Source organism: Xenopus laevis, chromosome 9_10S, assembly GCF_017654675.1.
Source record: "Xenopus laevis strain J_2021 chromosome 9_10S, Xenopus_laevis_v10.1, whole genome shotgun sequence".
NCBI classification, from domain to species: domain Eukaryota; kingdom Metazoa; phylum Chordata; class Amphibia; order Anura; family Pipidae; genus Xenopus; species Xenopus laevis.
Window position 1 is genome coordinate 29,905,860 of NC_054388.1, and position 27,507 is coordinate 29,933,366.

Sequence of the window (27,507 nt, forward strand, 5' to 3'; positions counted from 1 at the left end):
ATTATGGGTAACCTCCCATCCTAGTGCTGGACTGTATGGCAGGGTGGGGAGTTCGACTGTAAGCCCAGTTGCAAAACTGATAAATGTGTACTATCCTGCAGCAATTTTAATACCCAATTCTTGTACTGGGTATATATATATACCAGTGCGTTCTGTTATGGGGGTTGTCTGTAGAAGTGCAGAATGGCAGTCCATGTACCCTCTCTCTACCCCTCCCCAAATGCTGTTTAACTGCAGCTCCCATTACTGCTGCCTAACCCAGCTGACAATCACTTTGTAATTGCACGAAATGCGCCAGGGTTGGGAGTTCCCCGTCTGCCCCCATCCTCGTTAAGCAAAGCAAGAGGGCTTGGCCGCTGGAGGCGCTGTTCTCCTACTAAAGGTTGTAAGGGGTTAGCAGTTAGTGAAAGGGGTTAAGGAGTTAGATCAGTTTTCCTTGCGCGATTTCTTTCATTTTATACAGTTCTGTGTTTGATGTTTGAATACTCCGGGGACTCCCCCCTCCCCCACATTATTTTCCTCCAGTATTGACTCTCTCTTTCTCTTCTTCTCCCCCTTCTCTCCCCCTCTTATTGCACTCTGTAGCGCACATGCTGCTTCCCCCAGCCAGTCTACACAACCAGCACAATAGCCCAGGCTTTGCCCGCTCCGTTTGCGCTGGACTCCGGCAGCCGCAGAGACACTGGACTGGGAAGAGACTGGCAAGAGAGACTGGCAAGAGAGCAGCAGCAGCAGGGAGAGAGTGAGAGTGGGGGGAGCTGGGAAGAGAGAGAGAGGAAAATACCTTCACTAACGTAGTGTAGAAGGGGCGGGTGGGGGAGAGACTGGAGGGAGGCGCAGAGGTGGAAGACAGACTGGGAGACACGAGGGAGAGAGCAGTGTCTGCAAGAGGAAAATCTGACTTGTGAAGAGCAGCTCGTGTGATCTGGCAGTACATGCTGTGCTCTATGGCTAATTCTGGCTGCCTCTTGCTCTCCAGCCCTGCCATGATCCCCCACTCTATCTCTGGCCCCCCGGCATTCCTCTACCTCCAGCAGGTAAGACGCCCTCCTCATCTTTTTGCTTTTTTTCCATTGGCACTTCTGAGCACTGGCACATGCCTATAGTGTCTCCGGTCTGCCCCCTCTTCCGCACCACTTCGGTTTCCCCTTTAGGTCCTACACTTTTGGGGTGGGGAAGGGGGTGCAAGACTGATTTCGCTGATTTGATAACTTAGATGGGTCTATTTTGCTGCAGTTGGGGCTCTCTTACTGCTACCTTAGTGGAGGAGTGGGGAGTGGGTGCCAAGCTACCAGCACTGATTCCCACCAGCAACAAATGGTCCTCTTCACTCCTATAGCAAGTTGTTGCAACTGGAATCTCAGCTGGTTAAGTTTCTGTTTTTCAGTCCTATGTTTTCCCATGGCTGTCTATGCGCCAGCAAAACTCTATGTCATACTGTCAGGCAATGTGTCAGTCCAATGCAGTAACATATAAAGTGCAAGAATCCCTGCTCTACTGTCAGATATCTACTGCAACATGAACCACCAGTGCAGGTGAGAGCACCTCGGTCAGCAGGCAGGCACTCCCCTTGAAGGTAGAACCACCACCGTGGGGTAAGAGTCCATTGATGTTGGCATACGAGGCTATAACATTGCAGTGCAGCATGCCAGGGAACTTTCTGCAGTGGGCAGAGATACTGTCAGGTCCTGTGGTGCTGGCATCCTTGTTGCAGCAGACTAACTACAAAGAAATACACTGCATTCTATTAACCCAAATTACAATGATACCCTAGGAGGTGTGTATGTTTGTGTGTCTATATATATATCAAAACTGAGAGTTATAACTGGTGTAAATCTATATCAGAAATACATAATCTATTCAAGATTTTTGAAAAGATCAAATAAGACATTCACAAAGTAGAACAGGCACAAGAAGACAACACACACACCATAATTCCCAGGGACTCGGGGTGATTGGAGCAAGCTGCCACATAATGGATTTTATTGATACGTGTTAATTTGTTTCTATACAGTGCGATAGATCAGGATCCACACGGAAGCCTGTAGGGGAGTAACTTGGCCTTTATCTGCTATATTGCATCATATCATAACGCAAAATATTATTTATTGTCCATTACACTCTGTGCATATTGTAATATTGACAGATATTGGATTTTGGGCCTAATATATGTGAGTATGGATCTGTACTCTCTAAATGCTGAGCCAACAGGAATAGTCCATGAAGCTGACTTTCAGGAGCAGATGGGCTGAAAACTATATGCTAATCATTTTTTCGGTTCAATTGCAGCTAAAGGGGATTTACAGGATACTCTTGGTTTTCATACGTCGATAGTAAAGTATTTTTTGCTTGTGTCCGAAAATGGAAATGCAATTAACTTTTACTGGAATAATAGGTTGTTTTAATTATTTTATTCAGGATTTTGGGTCATTTTACTTTTCTGTGGTTATGGTGTAGTTGGATTTGTGCAGAAAGTAGCCAGAGCTCACAGTACATTGGACAATTGTCTCCCTATAAGAATGGCCAGAGGGCCTGTTCATCTGCCCACTAATAATCTGTATAATAATCTGTATCAGACCAGTTTGCTATTACTTTGAGCCATTGTAGGGCTGAGGTCACGCCTCTAGCCGTAATGTGTATGTACACAACCTGTATGGGACAAAACCCACAAAAAACAGAATTTGTTTCTAAGTACCATTTTATTTAGAGTAATAAGCTTCAATAAGGGCTTTTTACCATTTGGCTGTATAAAAGCGCATTTTTGTGAAAACCATATGGCAGGGAGACCTTTGGCCACAGCTCAAGCCCTGCAATGAGTTAATACTAAGGCAATGCCTTTGGTTTAGCATGAAAGCCCACAATTAGCCAGCATCACCTCCGTGTGGAGACACAAGCAGCATTTAGTGGTTCTAACCTCTTCTTGAGAACCATTAAAGGGATTTCCAGGAAAAGTCTCATAATCTCTTCAATTATTCCACTCTACAACTGTTGAGTTGCCTCAGTCCCACAGGATGGGGAGAGCAAAGTGTTAGATTCTATCTGCCTGTAGCATCACATTAGCTGCACGGTAGGATTAATGCCAGCAAACTCGTTAATAGTTCCTCTGTCAGTGGCTCTCAGGTCACTTACACTACTTACTGCATTCTGAGCCCTTTTGCCTCCATGGAAATCGCAGAAAGCCAGAGTAATCGTCTAAGTTACATGATTGGAAATGGTAGACTTTCTGTCTCTATAGGCATGGGAAGCAGGCATAGTCTATCTATCTATCTATCTATCTATCTATCTCTCTATCTATCTATCTATCGCTATATCTCTATATAGCTTTCTATATATCTATCAGTCTGTCTATGTGTGTTAATCATCATCTACTTATCTATCAACTATTACTTAATATCTGTCTCTATATCTCTTAATCTATCATCTGTCTATCATCAGTCTACACATCTATTAGTCTGTCTACCTGTCTCCTAAACTTTCATCTACTTTTCTATCTGTCAATCTCTTATCTCTCTTTATCTATCTATAACTATCTCCATTTCCCTTTATAAACCTATCTATCTATCTATCTATCTATCTCCATTTCTCTTTTTCAATCTATTTATCCATCTCTTTGTATCAATTAATCTATCATCTATCTTTCTATCTATAACAATCTCCATTTCTCTTAATCTATCATCTATCTGTCTATTGTCAGATTATCTAGCTGTATGTTTGTCTCTGTCTGTTTCTCTGTCTGTCTATGCATAGCTCTCTATCTATCTGTCTGTCTGTCTGTCTGTCTGTCTGTCTGTCTGTCTAACTTTCGATCTATCTATCTATCTGTCTGTCTGTCTGTCTGTCTGTCTAACTTTCTATCTATCTATCTATCTATCTATCTATCTATCTATCTATCTATCTATCTATCTATCTATCTATCTATCATCTATCTATCTATCTATCTATCTATCTATCTATCTATCTATCTATCTATCTATCTATCTCTCTATTGTCTCTATCCATGTTTTTATACATATAACCATGCTCTTGTTTATAGTTCATTGCTTTTGCAGCTATAGAATGTACATGTGTTGCTTCTGTCTGTACAGTGTTGCATTCACAGCTGAAGTGGTTAAAAGTTAGTACTGTGTGGGATGCATGTTTTGATCTAGTTGCTCCTGGATGTTACTGCAGTAAAGCACTCTAGAGTTTTCTCTCACCCTGAACTCATCCATCAGTCATCAGCTGCTGAGCTCAGAAGGTGTGTGTGTTTAAAGCCCAAAAGCTGTGCCAGATATGTGTGTGTGATATTTAGAAATCACGAATTCTGTGCCAACGTAGCCCCTAGCAGCCTTGTAATATGCACAGCAAAGAGCATCCCTCACAATGAAAGCCTCCACCAAACAAATAAACCCCTTATAGTCGCACCGCAAGATCCGATTCAGTCACAATAAAGGCTGAGGTTACAATAGAAATACTGATAAGTTAATGGTCCCCTGCACACTTGTTTGGTAATTAATGTTACTTAATCATGTTAATCATGAAGGCAAAGGAAAGTATGTGTTTCTAATAGGTCTTTATGCTGTAGGTTGTTAATCCACAATCCCAACAACAAAGCACATAATTAACGTGGCGTTTTTTTCTCAACTGTTCTCAATCATGTTATTGTGTTCGGCTGAAAAATATCCTTATCCGCGCTGCGATTCATAAATTTTGCTGAGAAGTGGTAAACGAATCCAACAGAACCTATGCTATTGCCATATAAAAATACACAAGATATCACTCCCAATTGCAAGTTTCCATTCTTCCTGATCTGGGAACATGCTACATGCGTGTTGTATTTAACTGACATCAACAGGGGTTTCAAAATCGACATTGAAACTAGTAAGTTTGGTTGGGAGCACATCCTCAATTATTTTAATGGTGCAGTTGTAAACAAAGCATGAACATTCATCATTCAGTTACAGAAAGCCTCCAATGATCCCAGTTTCCCAACTGCAGCAATGTATGAACGCGTATCCTTAGTGGTTGCTTTTACACCAGGTTATCAGTTTGCATATGTCAGAATGTGGAGAGTTTTATAACATGAAATATAAGTTTGCAGTGTTAAAAATTGATTGAATATATAGGGAATCTTATCTACGATACCCATTATATAATATACATGAAATTCTGTGTGATCTAACACTGCCGTTGATCTAACTCATCCTGTGTAGTTGGTGTAGAGACAGAATCTCTATTAAATGTTGCCCACACCAGGGCCGTGCAACTGGAGTCCCTCTAAAGTCTTTATTTGTTGCTGCTGGCCTATCCTGGCCAAGGGCTCCATAGACTGTTATTATCAATTTAATAGGATCTAGCTTGTGAGTGAATGTTGCTCCTCTGGAAAGAAGAGGTTGGAAGCCACAATTCCACGTATAGATCAAAGTTCAGAAGGGGATTATTTATAACTGATATAATAAAGTGCAGAAGAATACAAGGCTAGCAAGCTAACCGATACACTGAATATATGTTATTTCACTTGCGTCTTTGTGCTGTGTTTATTTTTAAAAAAGGCATTTTTAAAATATATTTTTCTTTTACTTTGTGTGCATTGAGCATTTAATATAAGTAAATGAAGCACATATAGTCCACCAACCATTTGGCTGCTGGTGGTGCATCTGCTCTAGAGCCAGGCGTTGCCGAACTTACATTGTTGCCACTCTTTAAAAGGGTTATAACTTGGATTTGATTTAATTGGGAGTCAAAGGGTTTGCTTTGTAGCGGGTTCTACAATGAGCGTAATTAAAAAGCATTCCAAATACCCCCTGGCACTACCACACTACTTGGGGTATACTGCACAAGCGGCTGGCAAATAGTATAGATAGTAACAATAGTATAGATATTAATGTAGAATTCCCAGCAACCCAAGGGGCCCATGGTCACATTAAAGTCCTATTCTATTTTCGTTGAAAAACGCATTGTGTAGAGCAGTCAACGACAGGTGCACTTGTACTACAAACACAATAACATGCCACACCCCTATGCAGCGATCCTCCACAACTTTCCTTTTAAATAGTGACTTTATGGGGGTAAGAGAACTCATTAAAATAAAGGTTCACATTTGCTCCAGCTATTGACACTGTGATGTTTCATGTTATTTCTGATAGACATCATCAGAATCATTTGTTCACATTTATAACATTGTGCTGTTGACTGTCTTTTACTTAATATATGATATTCTTTAGGTTCGATTTGGGCCTTTCTAACCCACATAACGCTAAGACTGTATAGCTAGCTTTGTACAAGTACTGCGTGTTTGATAGAACTGATGCTTTGTTTTTGGTTTTTACCTTTATAAAGGCAAACCCCCTGTGCCAAACTTTGATTTTAGAGTGTTTTTTGTTCTGGGTTTTGGTATTTCAGTCTGCTGTGATCTCCTGCAGAGCTAAGGTGGTGCATGGTATCTGCACACACACTGCTTGTGTCTGCAAAGCTAATTCTACCACAAACTCACTATGTTTCCGTCCTATATTTTTCTCCAGCAACAAATTCAGCAATGCAGAGTCTGGTGCATTTCACCGATGTGTACATCTATGAAACTGCAAAGAATGGTGCATAGGGCAATACTCATAGGTTAGGGTTGTTCACTTTGTTTTTTTATTGAGCAAAACATATGTTCTTTTTTTTACTGATACAGTATATGCTGATGCTATTGAATTAACTGGTGCCATTAGGTGCTGCCTTAATATAGGGTTCCAGCTTCTGTTGGTCATGTAAATAGCAGTGCAAAAAGGGACAAATCTCTCTCTTTCCCACATTATTCTTTCCTTTGCATATTTACTACAATATAACTAACTGTGTGATGTAACTAGCATCATTTCTTTCACAGGGAACAAAACTAAAGGCAGGGCAAAGTAATATTAAGTGGCAACCGGTGGGAAGTGATTTCTGCCCGACTGTAGTAGAATGGTGTAGGACACAGGGGAGCCTATAGGAATAATGTGGTCACACAGCAGACTTCTATTAAGCCCTGAAGATTAGACATTGCAGATTGAAAGAAAGCACAGGCATGCAGGTTTTGGTGCTGACAATATGATAGGGATGGTGGATACGGCTGCCACTGGGATTCTGCAGAATGTCTTGTATCAAAGCTTCAGTAATACATAGAATTATCTGCTTGTTCTCTGATAGAGACAGGGCCCCAGGGGATGCAGACAGACATGTTCACTTATGATTTAAGTGTTTCTGAAGCTCGAGTGCAGGTCAAGGCGATGCCGCATCAGAGACTGGTGTTGCAACAAACAGACATGTGTGCATATTTACACATTTTCATTTTCTTCTTCTTTATTTTTCTTTTTTGGATACAGACAACATTGTCTCAAGTTGTAGACGCTTCCTCCTCCAAATTTAAACTGCTCCCCCTTTTCACCAGTTTCAAACCAGCTTAGGTTCCTCTACTTTCTTTTCTTTCTTTGTTACTAGTTTGGTATATTTTCGTAACCCCTTTTGGAAAAGCTTGTGGCACACACACAATCTCTATGGCAAAATATTGGAGCATCGGTGTTATAAGCCAGAACTTCTGACAATCTGACCATTTGCGGGTGCAGTATTGTTTGTCATATAATGTGTTTTGGAAGGGAAGATATTTTGTGCTCTTTGGCCGCTTCTGCAGTGCAAAAGTCAACTCATAGTTTAATAGTTGCTTATATTTTGGTTGCTGCCATTATGATGGACAGATCTTTGTATATCATCACTCTTGCTCTAGTTCAGTATTCTTAAGGGCTTTTTAACCTTGTTGACAGACTATACTTGATAGTGTAGTCAACGGAAGTCTTGATGTCACACATAGAAACAAGAGCGGGGTACGTGTATGACTGACGCGTTCGAAGGCAAGATACAGCTGCATTCACAAACTTAATTTAATTTCCAAAAAAATGGAAAAGCTAAATTACAGTCAGATAAAATGTTCTTCTAATGCTTAATTTTTACGGAACGGTTTTGATCATACAGAAATGTGTCTGTTTATAAATTTGTTCAACATACCCTACATAATGTATTTATTTGTAAGGGTAATAAACACAACCCACCTAGTAGGCACCAGTTTGATTGGGGGGCTTCGATGCAATTCCAATCAGTTACTAGTCCCTGTCAACCTTGTCAACTATTTCCTGTGAGTCGCATATAGTGCTATGACATCACAAAGACAGCGTATGGCTGCTGTTTAAAAAAAAAAAAGATGTTCACCTACTGTGTCCTGTGTGGGCAGTCACATGTACACTGTATACTGTATGACATTTTTACTGCAATGTGGTTGTTTTAGATCTGTCAGCCCAAAAGGCATGACTTTTATATATATATATATATATATATATATATATATATATATATATATACTATAACAAACAAAGGAAAGTTGTGCTCACCACTATTTTTTAAAACCATTAGGCGGGGGTGCAATGAGGCTGTGACCACAAAATACATATAGTCCTCTGCACTCAACCCATTATCAATATATTTAAGACAGCGACATTTTGTGCATACTGCTACTAAAAAATGCCTTACCCTTTAAACAAAACAGGGATTGTTTGTCCATATATTGCAATATATTTAAGCTGGCCAACTACGTCAAAGTCATCCCATATCTGGCAAGTCCTACGCTTAATTTTCATCTGATTTATTAAGAATTCTATTGCTTCATTATACATGAATGAATCAGATGAAAATTAAGCGTAGGACTGGCCAGATATGGGATGACTTTGACGTAGTTGGCCAGCTTAAATATATTGCAATATATGGACAAACAATCCCTGTTTTGTTTAAAGGGTAAGGCATTTTTTAGTAGCCGTATGCACAAAATGTCGCTGTCTTAAATATATTGATAATGGGTTGAGTGCAGAGGATCTCTTGTAGTTGACTATATGTATTTTGTGGTCACAGCCTCATTGCACCCCCGCCTAATGGTTTTAAAAAATAGTGGTGAGCACAACTTTCCTTTGTTTGTTATAGTTATACAGGAGCAGTGACCAGCTCCATGTTGTAGCGCCCACCCTTCCCAGCTATAGTCAGGTGATCCCACTGGTGTCTTATAAAAGGGCAGCCAAGTTTGGGAGTTTTACTTTGAAAGCAGCTAGTAAGTTGCAGGTAAAACCTAGTCCCTTTGTAAAATGTATAATGAAGCAATAGAATTCTTAATGAATCAGATGAAAATTAAGCGTAGGACTGGCCAGATATGGGATGACTTTGACGTAGTTGGCCAGCTTAAATATATTGCAATATATGGACAAACAATCCCTGTTTTGTTTAAAGGGTAAGGCCTTTTTTAGTAGCAGTATGCACAAAATGTCGCTGTCTTAAATATATTGATAATGGGTTGAGTGCAGAGGACTCTTGTGTTTGACTATATATATACTGTATATATATATATATATACTTAGCTCTCTTCCAACTTTCTAAGTGTGGGTGAAAACGCCCGTGATTCTAGACCACTTTCTATAGAATAGTAAATGCACATTTTCTATAGAGAATTTGCACACAGTATATTCAGTGTTATTCTTTCCTTCTCTTTGTTTGGCAACCCGTACCTTGTTCTTACAGGAATACCTCTGCAACTGGCATAAAAAGGGGTGGTTCACATTTAAGTTAACTTTTAGGATGTTATGGAATGGCTAATTCTATGCAATGTTTCAACTGATCTTCATTTTTAATTTTTTATAGTTTTTTAGTTATTTGCCTTCTTCTTCTGACTCTTTCCATCCTTCAAATGGGGGTCACTGACCCCATCTAAAAAAAAACAAATGCTCTGTAAGGCTACCAGTTTATTGTTATTTCTATTTTTTATTACTAATCTTTCTATTCAAGCCTCTCCTATTCATTTTACAGTCTCCTATTCAATCAATACATGGTTTATAGGGTAATTTGAACCCTAGCAACCAGATTGCTAAAACTGCAAACTGAAATGCTGCTGCTGAATAAAAAGTGAAATGACTCAAGAACCACAAATAAAAAAAATAAAAACCAATTGCAAATTGTCTCAGAATATCACTCTCTACATCATACTAAAACCTTAATGTAAAGGTGAACAAACCCTTTAACGCTACTAACAACAACTAATAAATCAAACATAGATCATATAGATCATAAATAAAAATAAATAAAAAATATATATATACAGGCATGGGACCTGTTATCCAGAATGCTCGGGACCTGGGGTTTTCCGGATAACGGATCTTTCCGTAATTTGGGTCTTCATTCCTTAAGTCTACTAGAAATTCATTTAAACATGAAATAAACCCAATAGGCTGGTTTTGCTTCCAATAAGGGTTAATTATATCTTAGTTGGGATCAAGTACAAGCTACTGTTTTATTATTACAGAGAAAAAGGAAATCATTTTTAAAAATTTGGATTATTTGGATAAAATGGAGTCTATGGGAGACAGCCATTCCGTAATTCGGAGCTTTCTGGATATCGGGTTTCCGGATAAGGGATCCAATACCTGTATATATATATATATATATATATATATATATATATATATATATATATATATATATATATATATATATACACACACAGTAGAACCCCCATTTTTTGTTTTTCAGGGGACCAGAAAAAAAATAGTGTAAAATCCAGGAAAATGCATAATATATAGGTGGGACCATCTAAAATGAGGGGAAACTCAAAATCAGGGGATGTAAAATTGAGGTTCCACTGTATATCATGTTTGGAAGAGCTGCCCGTTTTCTTTAATAAATCTGTAAAGAATACTGTGGGAACACCAGGGCAAATGGTTTACACTCATCAGACAGGACATTATAATTATGACCCAATGGACTTCACTCTGATTGGATGTTTTAGACCTAAGCACCAGATCAATAATTAGATACGCTCATCTGCTTCTCTATGGGATTACATTTTATATATCAAATTAAATGTTAACAAAAATATTCTGCTGCATTCGCTTCAGTGACAGTGGCTTCAGCTAAAACTGGGAGCTGATCCCGTGGCTGACTATACCAGTAATTCTCTTGGCACATATTTGTATACAGCAGTCATTTGGTACGTTTCTCTTCCCTTCTCAAGAGATATAAAGGTAGAGATTCATAGTACTTCCATATTCTGACTTTCATATTTTTTTACACTATACATATTTAGCATTAGCAAAATTAGAGATGTTCCTTAGAATTCTCTCTGCCATTAGCGGAAAATCCCCTTCTCATATCTGGGAGTTTTTGTTATTCTAGACTTTGACGAGGGCACCTCAGAGAGACAGCTGGCATTTTCTAGCTTTGATGAATGCAGTTTCTTGCCTCTTTCCTGGCCTCTCTGCACTGCGTGTACGCAGTGTGTCTCCTTCCATCAGCACATTATTGTTTTGTTATCCTTTGAAATATACATGAAGTTTAGTGGATGCAGAAAATGCACTGTTTACAGCATGAATATTTAATTATTGCTCAGCTCTGAACTTGCTAGGGAAGAACAGACGTCACAGGTGAGAGCATAGGACGGGGGCACACATTTTTGAGGGTTTTTGTTGTATAGATAAAATTTTGAGTCAGTGCCATTCAATATTTATAAATAATTGCCATTGTAAATCTCTGTTCTGGTTACAGTGAGTATGGAGTGCTAAAATGTTATTATAATAATAGATACAAGGGGAGAAAGGGAAATTGCAGGGGTATCTGCAATAATACTTCATGGAAAAACAAATAAAGTAGAAATGGAAGATCATTTCAGATTTGGTATTAGAACGCAAAAAAACAGAAAAACAAAATGAATCAAAAGCACAACTGCCAAGAGACTGTGTGACATTGAAAGGTATGACGTTATCTAAAAAAAACCAAAAAAAACTGAGGGGGACTACAACAATTGTTGTTGATATAAACAAATCAATAACAAAGATGACAGGTAATTGGAAAGATAGTGGAGAAGGGTCAGTTTGATACATTGTTAGCTTACTCGTGAAGCCAAGGAGATGGAGATCCTAGTGCATTGGGTTTAAGGTTACTTTTATGGGGGAAGCTGCCTGAATTGCTGAAATCCACACCACTTGGCAATACAGTTCATTATGTGCCAGCCTATTGCATTCTTTGGCTTCTTCTTGCACCAATATGTTATAGCATCTTTGATTTAATGGCATGATGACCCTAACTTCCCAGTTTTATGTTTAAATTATATAACCTAAGCTTTTTTATTAGTTCAAGAGATTTTATGAAGAAGTCCTTCCGGGGTAACATATAATTATACAAATATAAGTTTGTATAATATATTAGAAAGGTGGAAAAAATCCTTTAACACAGAAAATTGCTTTTTAGGAAATATGAGGTGCAGATAACCCCACAGTCAGTTACCCAAAACCATATACACAAATAGAAAGGGGATGCACACTCAATGAAAAAAAAAATACTTAGCAGGCGAAGGTGGTATTTAAAAATCGTCTTTTATATAGTATATAACAGACAAATATACATCAGATTAACTGGTATATTATACAAAGCAGTATTAACACAGATATAAACATACCACCAAGTTACAAGATCAAGGCAAAAAAGGAACAAACCACAGGGAGCAGATACACTTGCCAATGATGAGAATACCCCAACGTTTCGGCACTATAGCCTTTGTCAAGCGGAATTCAGATATAAAACAGATATAATTATGTATGTTTATTTTGAAAGGTCTTTCTGCTTGAATATCCTGCAAGGCATCTAGTGCATCTTACAGTGTTTTACCTACTCATTATTGCTGTGTATTGGCCTTGTGATATACTGGTATGGGACTTGTTATCCAGAATGCTCGAGACCTGGGCTTTCTGGATAAAGGATCTTTCTGTAATTTGGATCTCCATACCTTAAGTCTATAAAAAAAAAAAAACAATTTAAACATTAAATAAACCCTGTAGGTTTGTTTTGCCTCCAATAAGGATTAATTATATCTTCGTTTCGGATAAATTACAAGGTTATGTTTTATTATTACAGAGAAAAAGGAAATCATTTTTAAAAATGTGAATTATTTGAATAAAATGCACTCTATGGGCCTTCCTGTAATTTGGAGCTTTCTGGATAATGGGTTTCCAGATAACGGTCCCCATACCTGTATGAAATCTCTTGCCACACTATACAGAGTCTGGTAGGGGGTCAAATAAGGTTTTTAGATGGGGACAATAGGCAACAGGGAGTGGTAGGGACACCCGTCAGCCAATATCAACCTTACTTAAGACCTAATTTTGTATTTGTTGTTTGATGACTTCTTTTTGGTACTTTTTCCCACATTGTTTTTTGTATTAAAGTTTGTATTGATTTGATCAGACTATGGGTAGCCCACACATAAAACACAATTTTGTATTTCCATTTAAAGTGAGATTGTTATATTTTATTGAGGCCAAAAATCCTATTAGATACAGGCAGAAAAAAAGACTGCACCAACCCTTACAGAAATGTAGGCCCTAGAACTTTGTATGCCTGTAAACAGAATGAAAGCACACTTTAGATAGCCGTCAGGTTACGCTGAACATAAAGCTTTGCCAAACACTTGAGCTTCATGAGGCAGTGGGAAAATGAAAAGATTATATAGGTCAATCGGCTTTTATCTGCTGTTAAATTCTGTGTGAGTTGATCTTTTGTTTGTGCTTGTTTGATCATAATCTTACAAACCATATAGATTTGGTGCTATCAATTCCAGGCAATCCCATTACGGTCGATAAATACTAACACAGGCCAGGTCCTGCATCTGATGTATCAAATTAACAATAAAACCAATTTTTTTTCTCCCTTGACTGCATGATTCTTATGTGCACTTTAATGAATCCTAGTAGCTGCAAATCTGATCTACATTAACCTTGAGATATTTATTACTTACACTCTATTAAGAGCTTGGGAAATGTTTCTAAGTGATCCACTCATTTTTCAGTTTACTTATTTTTCACCTTTACAGGAACATTTCTCGTGAAAAACAAATACTTGTCTTGCTCAGGTGGAGCCTTTAGACCTTTGTTTGCCTATTTACTAATACACAAAAGGGGATTTAAAGGGGTGCTTTTATTCCAGCTAAACTGAAGCTCTTTATTACAGCCTACTTCTGTAGTATTTGCAGGTGCCACACACCAACAATATGCTTCACACAAACAATCCTACAGTTTTTGGAATATGTAGCATTTATTTAACAATGCTAAGAAACAATTCAGTGTAACTGTTTCCATGTAGTGGACAGAATAGCAACTTTACCTCGACCGAAGAAAACGCGCTGGTTGGGGTGGAGGCGGGTTGCAGATAGGATTGCGCCTGGCCGGTATTTTACCGGCCTGGCTGGTAAAAATGATGATTGATCCCAATGTTATTTATAGGGAAAAAAGATAAATATATAGGAAGGCCGGTATTTCTTTCCAGAAAAGGTGGCAACCCTAGTTGCAGACGGCTGCCGAAGGGAGGCCCTGAATTTGGGGGTGTTGGCCCCTTGATGTGGGAGCCCTGGTGGGTCCAGACCCCACCAGTCTGACACTGAGAACGGCCCATTGTCACCTGGAACCACCAAGATTTTTCCTGGTGTCCTTGAGGGCCAGTCCTACACGACTTGACATGAAATTTACAATAAATAACAGACTGATTCATGAGTTGGTCTGGTTTTCTGTTTTAGCTGATCAACTTTGGTTTAATGAATACCGTGATGAACATGTAGATGGACTAGTCCTCACCAAATCCAGACATGAGATGACGCTAATCTTGTGTGACAAATAACAGACATTATTTAGTTAACAAGGGAAAAGCCAACAAGCCATGTGTGAAAAAGTAAATGTATTAATTAAATGGAGCCAAACTCTGATAATTAAGTTCACTTGATTATTTGGTCATCAGAAAGTGTTACATCCTCAGCAGAATCTCTGGCAGTTTGGTCTAGATAATTCACCATGGCAAGGAGAAAATATTTCCACAATGTGGTTTCTGTCAGTATGTCAATATCAGAAACAGACTGAACAATATGTGTTTCAGGGATGGGTAACCAGAGGAAAACAAAGCTGTATGTTAACCAAAAACAAAACACTTTTAGAAGACCTGAGACCAACAATGGCTTAAGGTCCCCTTTGTAAAAATCCAAACACAAGGTGCTACCACATGAGCCTTATGGTAATGAACTAACATGGTATAGAGTGACGAAGATTTGGGGTGGCTTTGCAGCAACATAACCTGAAAGTCTTCTCACAATGATTATCCACTATTAACTCGCAACTATTCTAGGTGGGTCCATCTGTCTAATAAGTAAAATTTTGTCACAAATAGATGTAGGTGAGCTTAACCACACTTGCAAATTAAAATTAATGTCAACAAAAAAAAGGTTTTGAAGGTCCAGAATTCACATTTACTGAATTAATCTGATTTGATGGAGTATTAAAAAGCCTAAAAATTGGACTTTGTTTATTCTTTTGCAAATGGGTTAGTAATGATATGTAAAACCAAACATCGCAGCAGTCCAGTCTTCACTCAAATAGTTGTCTGGATCCAGAAGATGGCAGCCACTGTCATTTTCTTCCATTCTATACGTCAGTAGGGTTTGAAGAATGATAGTTCAATACCACTTTTAAGGAACAAGCCAAGCCTTCCCTGTTATTAGCTTGCTTCTCTCCTTGATATGGAGAAGCCTCAAGCAGGCAGGAATTAATTGCCGTCTGTCCACCTGGGGATGTCTATTAAAAAGGGAGCTCACAGCAGAGAGAACATGTGTCAAACAGGGTCAGTTCCAATGCTAAAGAAGGTCATGCCTCAGTTAGGGAACATATATATATAGCATATATTATACATAACATTTCTGAATGAAGAGTTAGGGAATTAAGTAAAATGCAGGTAGGATAACTAATAAGCCATTTAGGCAAATACATTAAAATGTGAATAGCAGTGTCCATTTAAAATATTTACTATTTAAAGGAAAATTAAAAAACAAACAGCCTAATGATGTTTTTTTAAGTACATTGATACGTATACTTTCAATAGCCAGCAGCCCTGTACAAGTATGGGATCTGTTATCCAGAAATCCATTATCCAGTAAGATTTGAATTACAAGAAGGGCGTCTCTCATTTTTATGAAAGAATTCATATTCAAATGATTCCCTTTTTTTTGTAATAATAAAGCATGCTGATGGTGATATGCGTTTGAATCTCAGCATGAACTCTTCTACATGTAGAAGAGTTGCTCTACAAACAACAGCATAACATTTTACATTTATGTGATGCACATCCAGGTTGTAGTACAGTCTATTAAGGCACATGAAACACCTTAGATATTATATTATATCTAGCCAAAAAGATTTCTAGTGTATCAACTCCAATACTCATGTTAACAAAGACCTCCATGACACAGTGACCCTAGCAATACATGACACAGTGGCCCCTGCATTTCACACAGCTGTTGAAAAACTGTAAAATGTGAATATAAAATATTACATCAGGAATTAATGATTTAGCTGTGTATTGGAGCCCAGCACTGCTATTGAGGTGTGCTGACCTCTAATACCCCATATAAAATAGATGTTTGACTGCTGAGAACAGTCGTATGAATTGACATATTTATCGGCTCAATTTAGATAAACCAGAAAGATGAATGCTTCTGGATGGCTGTTTTTGATCTTTCATAACTCTGCCCCATAATTACATAAATTACACATCCATATGCTGTGGTGAAGTATTTAAGAGGACACTTTTATGGTTGAGACAGCTTATGATTGAAACTGTATCTGCTCAAAAGAGTAGACTAGACGGCATTATTTTAATGTAACCGAATAGTGTTTTGCATAATAAATGATATTGACTTTTAGATTGACTTATTTAGTACTGCTTTGTATATTTTTAATTTATATGATATCATTGTATGCATTTGCACTGAATATCAGCACAAGTTTTTGAGTTAATATAACCAAGGATGTTATCCTACAGAGTTACTAAGACAGAATAGTATTGTAGCTAAATTAACAAGAGACCTACAACTATTAGTTTTGTGGTGAGAGGGAGCCTGGCAGCTTTAGTCTCCTTTCCTTGCCCATGTGATTAATGAAATATTTACAGGTCATTGACTGCCAGAGGAATGATAGAGATCAGATTTTTCCTTCCCATTCATTCATTCCACATCATTGACTTTGCTTCATGCCCCAAGCTCATTAGAAGAGATGAGTGAATCAATTCATGTTGAATTAGTTTGAGTTAGATTCATGAGAATTTTGCAGTTTGGGTGCTTTGACTAAATGTGTGAATTTTAGATAATTTGTGAATATTGAGTCACAGGTCTGCACTGCTTTGCAGAGTAAAGGTGGCCATACACGGGCCGATAAAAGCTGGCGACAGACTGTGTCGGCAGCTTATTGGCCCGTGTATGGGGGCCCCCGACGGGCTTCCCCAAACGACATCTGGCCGAAAGTCGGCCAGATCTCGATCGGATGGGACAGAAAATCCCGTCGGATCGCGGCCGCATCTGTTCGTTGATGCGGTCCCGCCAGTGTCGGACTGGCCCGGCGGGATACCGGGAAAATACCCGGTGGGCCCCGACCCTAGTGGGCCCCCGCCGGGCCAGACTCCCTCTCCCAAACAGTTTTTTAAAAAAAAATTCGGCACATCGCAGCGCCGTTTGCGCATGCGCAACGTTTACGCATGCGCGCCTAGCGCCGTTTGCGCATGCGCGATGCGCCGCCTTGGCAATTATGCCGAGCGGCGATTCACCTTACAAGTAGGTGGGGGGGGCCCTGGACACCAGTCCCGGTGGGCCCCGGCCCCCCAGTCCGACCCTGGGTCCCGCGATCCGACTGCCGAATGCTAGGATCCGATCGTTGGGCCCTAGGGCCCACGATCGGATCTGCCCGATATTGCCCACCTCAAGGTGGGCATATCGGAGGGAGATCCGCTCGTTTGTCGACATCGCCAAACGAGCGGATCTATCCATGTATGGCCACCTTAACAGTCAGTTGCCTGACTGTGGCCAGTTAACACCTCTCTGTGGATTGAAGAACTACAGGTAAAAGCTGGTTAGAAAGAGGAGCTCAAGCAGAAGGATGGATGGAGAATATAACTGGATGGGCAACATCTATTTATTGCAGTAATAAACCCAGCCAATCAGCCATTTGCCTTAATCATTTTAGTGAAACTTTGTGATTGCCTGCTATAGTTTACTGACAAAGGCAAAGGTTTAAAGCTGTCCATACATGGGCCAATGTTGTCTGCTAATTCAGCCACTCCTGAATGAGTTGACCATTTAATAGACCATGTTTATGGCCAAAAACAGCTTCCCTGTTTCATATCTGGTTGTGGTTCACATAAATGAAAAATCATGTTGGGTGAGAACTACACTGGCTTGACAGGGCATCTATGGCACCTAATGCCAACCGATAATTGGCCAGATGATAATCTAGATGTGATACTAAAATGCCTGGCCAAATGAAATATACAAGCACACTAGCAGGGGTGTAACTAGCAGAGGTATAGGGGCCCCATGAAGCCTTAATTCATATACAATTTCAATAAATATTAGTAAAAAAGATCAACCTCTAGACATTTTGGGGGCCTGAAAACGAATTTGCTGTGAGGTCCAGTGATATCTAGTTGCACCACTGCACACTAGGCTGAAAATCTTTTCCCCCAAAACAAATATTTTTATATGTACTAGATAGGAATAACTAGTAATACATGCTAATTAATTTTTTTATATTTTGTTTTCATTTTTCTTTTTTAATTTTCACTTTAATGTGCACCAGACTGGCTGACAGATTGTTTTGTAAATTGTCAGTTGCTTGCCCTCTAGTATCCATAAGAAATTCCAGTGTAGAAATGATTTTACATTAATTGCTTCCACCTTGGATTCAGTTGCGCCAGTACAGCATGGTAGGAAATATCTTTTTTCCATTATAGAATATGTGTATTTTTTTTTTAAAGGGCAAATGGAGAATTTGTCAGAAAAATGCCAAAAAAATGAAGAATAGTCTTACTTATTATTATTATCCTTTCTTTGCCACCAACATATTACACATATTACACAGCAGCAAGATTATCATTCACATCAGTCCTTTCCACCATTTGGATTATAATCTAAGGTACCTGCCATGGAGGGACACATATCAGGAGCCAACTGACCTGCCACAATGGTTTTAATTAGATTCAGGCCAGGATTTGTGGTGAGGCTGCAAAGGCCCTGGCCTAGGGCAGCAAAATTTTAGGGGCGGCATTGGGAATGTAGAGTTCCCCATGAGCGATCTTGCTCGCAGGGGGTGTGCGTGGTCCTCAGGTGCTAGGACCGCGAGGCCTAGGGGTGATGCACGCGAAAATCCGGCCCTGATTAGAATATGTAATAGAACCCAGTTTAAGGAATATTGCTGTATAATGAGTGGTTAAAAACTTGTTGTCATGACTTGTATACTACTTGAGTTATACGTTCTACGACTATTAGTATCCTCCCCTTTTGTTTTCTGTATCTCCCTTGTTTATTTTTGTTTATTTCAAAACTGAAAATAAAGAATATACAAAAAAAAAAAACATACAAAGCATAGTGAAACTTACAAACTCCCTCTCAACCCTAGCACCCCAATGGACTAATTATGAAGCCAACTGGTCTAACTCCTCCTTTGACCTTAATCAGAAGATGTACTGAGAAGTACAACTGAGAAGAACAACTGTTATGCCCTGTAATACTATTATTACACCACAACCTCATTCTTTCTATACTACTCGTCCTTCTTTCACTTTTTCTTCTTAGTTAAAACTTTCTTACCTTAATTTGTTTGATTTGTATAACTTTGGCAATAAACTGTCAAATGTCTAACTTTTGTTTCTCTATTCAAAAAAATCAGTAAAACAGTTTAAACAAAAGAAAAAAAGCCCTAGTGCCCAAGCTCTGCAAGGCAGCTGTGATAACCACTGTCCTACCATTGGATATACCCAAGTTTATTAAGTAAGGGAACCTTGAGCTCTAGATTATAACCAGCCTTATATTGGCCAAGAAAACAGCACAGTTGAACTGCTGAAATAAACCTCAGCACTTGTAAAAGTTCACTGCTTGATAGCTGTGCCCAATAAACATTCTTGATATTTCTGCTAGCAATCATAAAATCCTACTCTCTTTGGTTTATTAACACAATTACTTTCTTTCTAAATGTTCATACGGGTAAGCATTGAAAATATTTCTTTTTTTTTCTACCGTAAATGTAAATTGAAATTCACATTTCGCCTGATGAATATCTTGGGGGGAAATTGCTAAAGTTTTAATCTTTAACTTCAGAACTTTGAAAGTACATTGGATTCTGGCTTTGCTAAATTAGATTTGTTTATAAAGATTGTGCAGAGCTGAGAATGTCCATTAATGTGAGCAGAAGAGCAAGCTGCGCGTAAAAGTTCAAAAGCAAAAAAACTTGCCCTGATCGTAATTCCTAAAAATTTCTCACACTTGCTGACAGTGCACAGGATAATCAGAAGTACCGGCACAGTATATTATGTTTTATGGCTACAGTGCAGATGTTTGCACTTTACTATTATAATATATTTAAGCCCAGCTAACACAGGTTTAGATTCATCGGATCTGCTTGCGTTCATGAAATATTTTACTGAATGGTTTGCAGTTCTAGTCTCTTTATTATGGGTTGGGCTATGCTTTTGCCCATGCCAGCAAGAAAAGTATTTACACGCTCGCTCACTTATGCAAACTTCTTGGTCATTGTACACACAACCATTGGCTCACAAAAGTCCATTATGTATAGTGCCCCTAAAAGTGCCTCAGAGTGAACCCAAATGTACAATCACAGTGACTCCAAATGGTGCCATGACAATGGCAAAATCATCTTTTTTAAAGGGATACTGTGATGAGAAAACATGTTTTTTTCAAAACGCATCAGTTAATAGTGCTGGTCCAGCAGAAATCTGCACTGAAATCAGTTTTTCAAAAGAACATACATATATTTTTTTGACGCTAGACATATTGTCCTTTTCTCAGATGACCCCAGTCATGTGACTTGTGCTCTGATAAACCTCAGTTTATCAGAGCACAAGTTGGAGTGATATCACCCCCCCCAGCAGCCTAACAATAGAACAATGGGAAGGTAACCAAATAACAGCTCCCAGGTGCATATGAGAACAGCACTCTATAGTAAAAATCCATGCCCACTGTGACTCCTTCAGTTATATTTAGTAGGAGAAACAATAGCCTGCCTGAAAGCAGTTCCATCCTGAAGTGCTGGCTCATTCTTAAAGCACATGAATAGGCAAAATGACCTGAGATCGCTGCCTACATACCAATATTACAACTAAAAATAAATACACTTGTTGGGTTAGGAATGAAACGTTACACGGTAGAGTGAATTATTTGCTGTATAAAAAATGCAATTTAGAAATAATAACTACAACATGAAAATCATGACAGTATCCCTTTAACAATATATTTTGAATTAGCAACATGTATTTTGCATATATAATGCCCATGAAACAGTTTGTAATGCTGCTATTCCATTAAAAAGCAGCTAGGCTGAAGATAAACTCAGTACTAAGTCGAGAAAGTCGAGTTAATAGAAGGGGAAAATTCTGAAGCCCCAACCCAGATCAAGGTGTCTATGGATAAGAGGGGGGGGGGATGAAGATGTCCGTAAATACAATTCAAGTGTCTCACTCAGGCTCAGGCTAATTTAGGGGCTGTGCAGTGTTTAGGGACTCCAGATCCAGTATCCATAAAGGCTTTTTTAGGTCCTTTCACAGTTTGATTCTGACATTGCCATGATATTACTGTCAACTGCAGTTGTTAAGAAAAAACAAAACAGCAAAGAGCCTCCTTGCTTAGCAGTGAAGGAGTATCTTATTGCGAATTGAATCAGTGTGGAAAACCGTGAAGCAAGACGTTTGGGCACTTGCCAATCTCCTGCAATGACATAAAACGTGTCATTTGTATGATTCTCTATCTTAGTGGCAAAGGCTCGCTCTGGGCAATTATTTAACTCTGCAGTATTTTATATTTTTGTATAGGGATAATGATGTCACCCTGTATATGCATTGGATGCCTTCATAGATGTACACTTAAATAATTTGCACTCACACTGGGACTTAATGAATAATAAACCCAAAACCCCTAATTAGTAGCAAACCACTTACTGAAGCTACTTAATGGCATACTCTAATATTATGCCATTTCTTTATGTGCCCATTGGTTTATATAGTGCATACTGAGCAATTTTCTGTTTACATGAGAAGTCAGGTGTTGATAAAGTTTTATATTTACAAGTATCTCTGATCTGATCTGCCTCAAATAAGACCAAGTATCTCCATAGTGCTTCTATAATAAGGATGTGTGCAACCTGGTTTCTTTACCAACGAGGCCAAATAGATCTACAGTACTTTTGTAATGAGGTGTGTTTCCACAATGATGCAAGTATATCAACAGCGTTCTTATAATGAGGCTGAGTGTGTCTATAGCACCTCTACAATGGGACCAAAAATCTCTACAGAGTTTGTAACAATTTTTAATGAGTTAATATGCCTATACTTCTTCTAAAATAAGGCTGAGTATCTCTATAGTGTCAACATAATGAGACAGATTACTTCTATAGTGCTTCTATAATGAGGATTAGTATCACAGTCGTGCCCCATTAAGGCTTATAATGAGTATCTCTATTCTACCCATGTATTGAGATTGAGTGTCCCTACAGTGTGGCTGGGTAAATTTGTACTGCAAATGATACCACCATACTTTAATATACTTAAACTATAACTATATATATATATATATATATATATATATATATATATATATATATATATATATATATATATATACTTACACATACACAAACCTGAATTCTGCTTGATGCACCTTATTCTCAAACAGATGCCATGGTAAAAAAAAGAAACACATGTATTCTGATGGATTCTAGGAAAATCTGCAACGTGCTTGTGGCATTTAGAAGCAATTGGTAAAATATAAATACAGTATACAGGCACAGCTCAGTGGTTATTGTGCCCATCAGCAGTGCAGCTGTGGGTAAGCATTAACATATGTAGTCTGAATTAGCAGTGTTCAATGTGGTCAAATACATTGCTACGGATGCATCTATCCATTTGGGAAAGACCCATGCCTTTTCCGGTTCATATATGAGGCTTGTCTTGTGAAGTAGCTTCACTATGATCTGCTAGATCATCTGGTGCCTACTGCAAAATCATTGAGTTTAGGAGAAATTAATATTTATATTATCTCTCATTCTCACAATGAGATACGTACTGTCAATTTGCAGTTGTTCTGTACCATTTACACAAATACAGTATCTGATTGGTTGCTGGAGGGTTCCTCATTTTTCTTTCTTATTCTAAGGGTCCCATATAAATGAGACACCCTTTGCCTTTTTGTTTTGTAAGATTTTTATCCAGAGAATATGTATAACATATTGGAATCAAGAAGCCATGAGGGTTATACAGTAGCTTGATAATAAGCAGTCATGGAAAAATACAGGTATTGTTGCAAATCCCTAAGTCCTTGGGGCACATTTGTCTGCTTAAATTGTTTTTCACACTCAGCAAACCATTTAGGGGCCATTCATACTATGGGTGAGTGGGTGGGTTGGGGGGGGGGAGAACTGTCATGATATAAATCAATCTCTGTAGGATTAGTTGCAGATTTACATCTAGAAATCAATATACAACCGCGAAAGACCAGGGAAAAGTAACTCTCCCACACACAAAATGAGAAATGTTCTGCACCTTTTGTGTATTCCATCTGTGTTCCATTGTTTTACTGTACATCTTTCTATGGCCTTTCTATTTTACGTTTCTTTTCTGTTTCGACCTTGTTTCTACACCTGGAATACACTTTTTGCATTATTCCATTCAGTACCCAGAACACCACTATGGAAGGAACATTTTTGGGCTCCTTATATTATATAAATCCGTGTATGCCTATTTAGAACTCAGTTGGACCCTAAAAAGTGATGGTGCACTTTTTTAACTTCTGTATTAATGATGGTTGTATCCTGACTTATAGGACTTAACCTTGAGTTACATTTGGTCTCATTTTGGCTTTGATTTCCAGGAGGCCTTCTCTTTTTGGCTGCTGCATTCTCTCTGACTTTCTGGCAATCCGCCTAATCCAGCAATTTGTGACATTTTAGATTTTATTTATAATTGTTTGCTCATTGGTTTTGTGAATGTTTCCTTTGATATTTTTGACATCATTCTCCCATGATGCTGCATATTTGTTGTCTGTCCCAACAGCTACTTCTAGTCTGTTAAACCATTTGCCTAGAATACATTGGGCTTATGTGCTGGAATAATCACTTTGCTCTTCTGTTTGCCTTTACTGGGAGGGGATTTCTGTTTTCTAATTTTTATTTAAAAAAATTAGACTCCAAAACAAGTAAGCCCTTAATTTACAAAAAAAAATCTGAATGAAAAAAGCACGTGCATCAAATGTCGCAACAATGTTCAAGTGATGTTCAAGTGCAATAACAATATTTATATTGTTTTTGCAGAAAGGCTACAGACAAGCATTTACTGCATGTCCTTAAAATTAGAATTTCATCCGTTTTTGGCTGTCAGTGCTCTTATTATATCATTCTATAATCTCTGTAGGCAGAAGACCAGAAAGAAGTAGAGGCATATTCATGGCTAAAACACTGTCTGTATGTACCGACCATTTTATCTGTATCAATCACATGGCTTAAACTATGAATGGAGAATGAAAATGGGACCTAGAGTTTTCTGCATAAGGGTCTGCAATATGGAGCACACTACATGAAGCCTACTAGTTAAACATGAATCTAACCACTATTATTGTTTTGCAGCAAATCGTGCAAGAATGAAGAATTGTTGATTTAACCCTGTAGACTATGGCATTGCCCGAGCTCTCTAGATAAAATAGTTTCCATTTAATATACGGCATCTCAAACCTGCACAAAGCAGCAGGAGGTAAAATAACTAGGGCTGGGTTTGTAACTTATTTCAGTCAGGAAGAACATTGAATGATCACCAAGTCTTTCCTTATCCTTGTGTGCCCATTCATATGTATAAAAACAGTTTTGTGATAGCTGTCTTATTCTGCTTCACAGATGCCACTGGCAGCCGCATAAGAGTGTTAAAGCACAATTATGTCTTGCGCTGATTCAGAAGCCAACTGCAGTTTTGCTACTATTAGGCAGTGCCTGTCAAAACAGATGAATTGCTGAGCAACACACATAAATAGCTACCACCAAAAAGGAAGAAAAACTATTCCTAATGCAAAATATGCAGAGATTAATGTGGAGAAGCAGAGCATCAGGGAGAATGATTGGCCCGCTCCACTGGAATGTTTTCTGATTCAAAGGGGTTGTTCACCTTTAAATTAAATTTGAGTGTGATGTAGAGAGTGATATTCTGAGACAATGTGCAATTGGTTTTTATTATCTATGTTTTATAGGTTATTTAGATTTCTATTCAGCAGCTTTCCAGTTTGCAATTATAGCCATGTGATGGCTAGGGCCCAAATTACCCTAGCAACCATCCATTGATTTGAATAAGAGACTGGAATATGAATTGGAGAGGCCTGAATAGAAAGATGAGTAATAAAAAATAACATAATGTGTAGCCTTACAGAGCATTTGGTTTTCAGATGGGGTCAGTGACCACCATTTGAGAGCTGCAATGAGTCAGAAGAAGGCAAATAATTCAAAAACTATTTTTAAAAAATGACGACCAACTGAAAAGTTAATTAAATTTAGTCACTCTATAACATACTAAAAGTTAACATGAAGGTGAACCACTCCTTTAAGGACATCGGTATTGTAAGCAGTTGCTTTTATGATTAATTTTGTGCCATTTTTGTATGAGGGGAGACCAGACTTACTCTTGAGCAGCTTATGCACATCCCAGGTACAATCACTAGAACCAAAGAGAATTTTCTTGGTTTTTACCTCCTGGTGACAGCAGTTGCATGAGATAAGTTCAGCTGTTGTTGTCCGCTATATAGAATTAACAGCTCTCAAAATACTGGTATGGGATATATTTTCCAGCCTGCAATGGACATGGGATTTTCCATATAAGGGGTCCCAAATATCCCAAACCAAACTCAGTTGACCCCTATGAGAAGGGCTTTGAAGATAAGCACTGCTAACTTGTGTGGATAATGGGTGTCCAGGTTATAGATCCCATACCAGTACAAGATAATGACGGGTGTCAGGATAATAGATCCCATATCGGAATAAGATAATGACGGGTGTTGGGGTAATGGAACTCATACCTGAATAAGATAATGATGGGTGTCAGGGTAATAGATCCCATACCTGTATAAGATAATAACAGATGTTGGGGTAATGAAGCCCATACCTGTATAAGATAATTATGGGTGTTGGGGTAATAGATCCCATACCTGTATAAGATAATTATGGGTGTCAGGGTAATAGATCCCATACCTGTTTAAGATAATGACAGATGTTGGGGTAATGGAGCCCATACGTGTATAAGATAATTATGGGTGTTGGGGTAATAGATCATATACCTGTGTAAGATAATGATGGGTGTCGGGGTAATGCATCCCATACCTATATAAGATAATGAAGTTGTCAGGATAATATATCCTGTACCTGTACAAGATATTGAGGGGTGTTTGGGTAATACATCCAATACCTCTACAGGGTAATGAAATAGCCTTTATAATTTGTAAAATAAACCATGAAAAAGGGAATCTTCCAACATGGCCTTAAAAAATGGAGTGTATATACATAAAAGCATGGAGATGGGATATTTCTTGATTCTCTCATGCATGCCATGCCAGTGTTTTTATCTTCAAATTTCCCATAAATATGTAGTGTTTTTTTTTAATACAGTGGCAGAAGGCAGACAAATACTTACACATCCCCTACCATATTCTGGTGTGCTTATCTATGAAAGCTCTTTTGGTTGCATTTCCAGGTCTATGAGCTAGTTAAGCTACCTGATCTGTGTCTTGCGGTACTTACATAGGTTAGAATGCTACATCTTGTAAGAGAGGGGGATGGAGCATGTGCTCATAAAGCCTGCAGTGCTGAAAAAACACTGTACATATTTAAATTGGCTGAAATACAATAAATTGCTATTCCTTTGGGTACTGCAGTACTTGATATCCATCTGCAGCCATGCACTGAACAAAATGGATTTCTGTCTCGGTATAGCTTATTTTGGAGCTTGCTGGTCAGACATGAATGCATTCTTTCTGTGTGCCCAAAATTAACACTTAAATGAGAATTTACATTTCTGCACGAAATCTATAATTTAACAAATAGGTTATCCAGGGCTCTAAAGAACCATCTGGCTGTTCCATAGCTTGTTACCTATCTATTTAGCTACTATAGTATATATACTTGGAAATACCTAGCATAAACATTAGCGACCCGTGATAAAGTAGAAATAAAACGTGGCTCGGCAGGTGTAGATACTGAACTGAATTACTAGATGGATGTTCTAGTTTCATTCCAGTGTCAGCTTATTGGGATAGTGTCCACATCACCTTGTTTGACTCTGCCTCAGGCACCAGACACCAAATTTTAAGGTAATTTGGGACATGGTTTGACGGTGGCTGTAGCATACTGGATGTAAAGCTGAAAGGTTCTG

At 38.5% G+C, this 27,507-nt stretch overlaps 1 protein-coding gene across 12 annotated transcripts in view; it reads left to right on the plus strand.

Moving 5' to 3' along the window:
* LOC108702718 (RNA binding protein fox-1 homolog 3) overlaps positions 1 to 27,507 on the plus strand; it is a 614,603-nt gene that overhangs the window by 514,307 nt on the left and 72,789 nt on the right. For 2 of the 12 annotated variants that reach the window (XM_041578493.1, XM_018238349.2), the window contains exon 1: positions 854 to 1,037. The exons of 8 other annotated variants lie outside the window; for them this stretch is intronic. In XM_041578493.1, coding sequence (XP_041434427.1) covers positions 936 to 1,037 — 102 coding nt within the window. In that variant the 5' untranslated portion in view covers positions 854 to 935. Of the gene's footprint in view, positions 1 to 852; positions 1,038 to 27,507 lie in introns of those variants that run through there. 2 more of the 12 variants (XM_041578494.1, XM_018238350.2) reach the window with 2 other exon arrangements.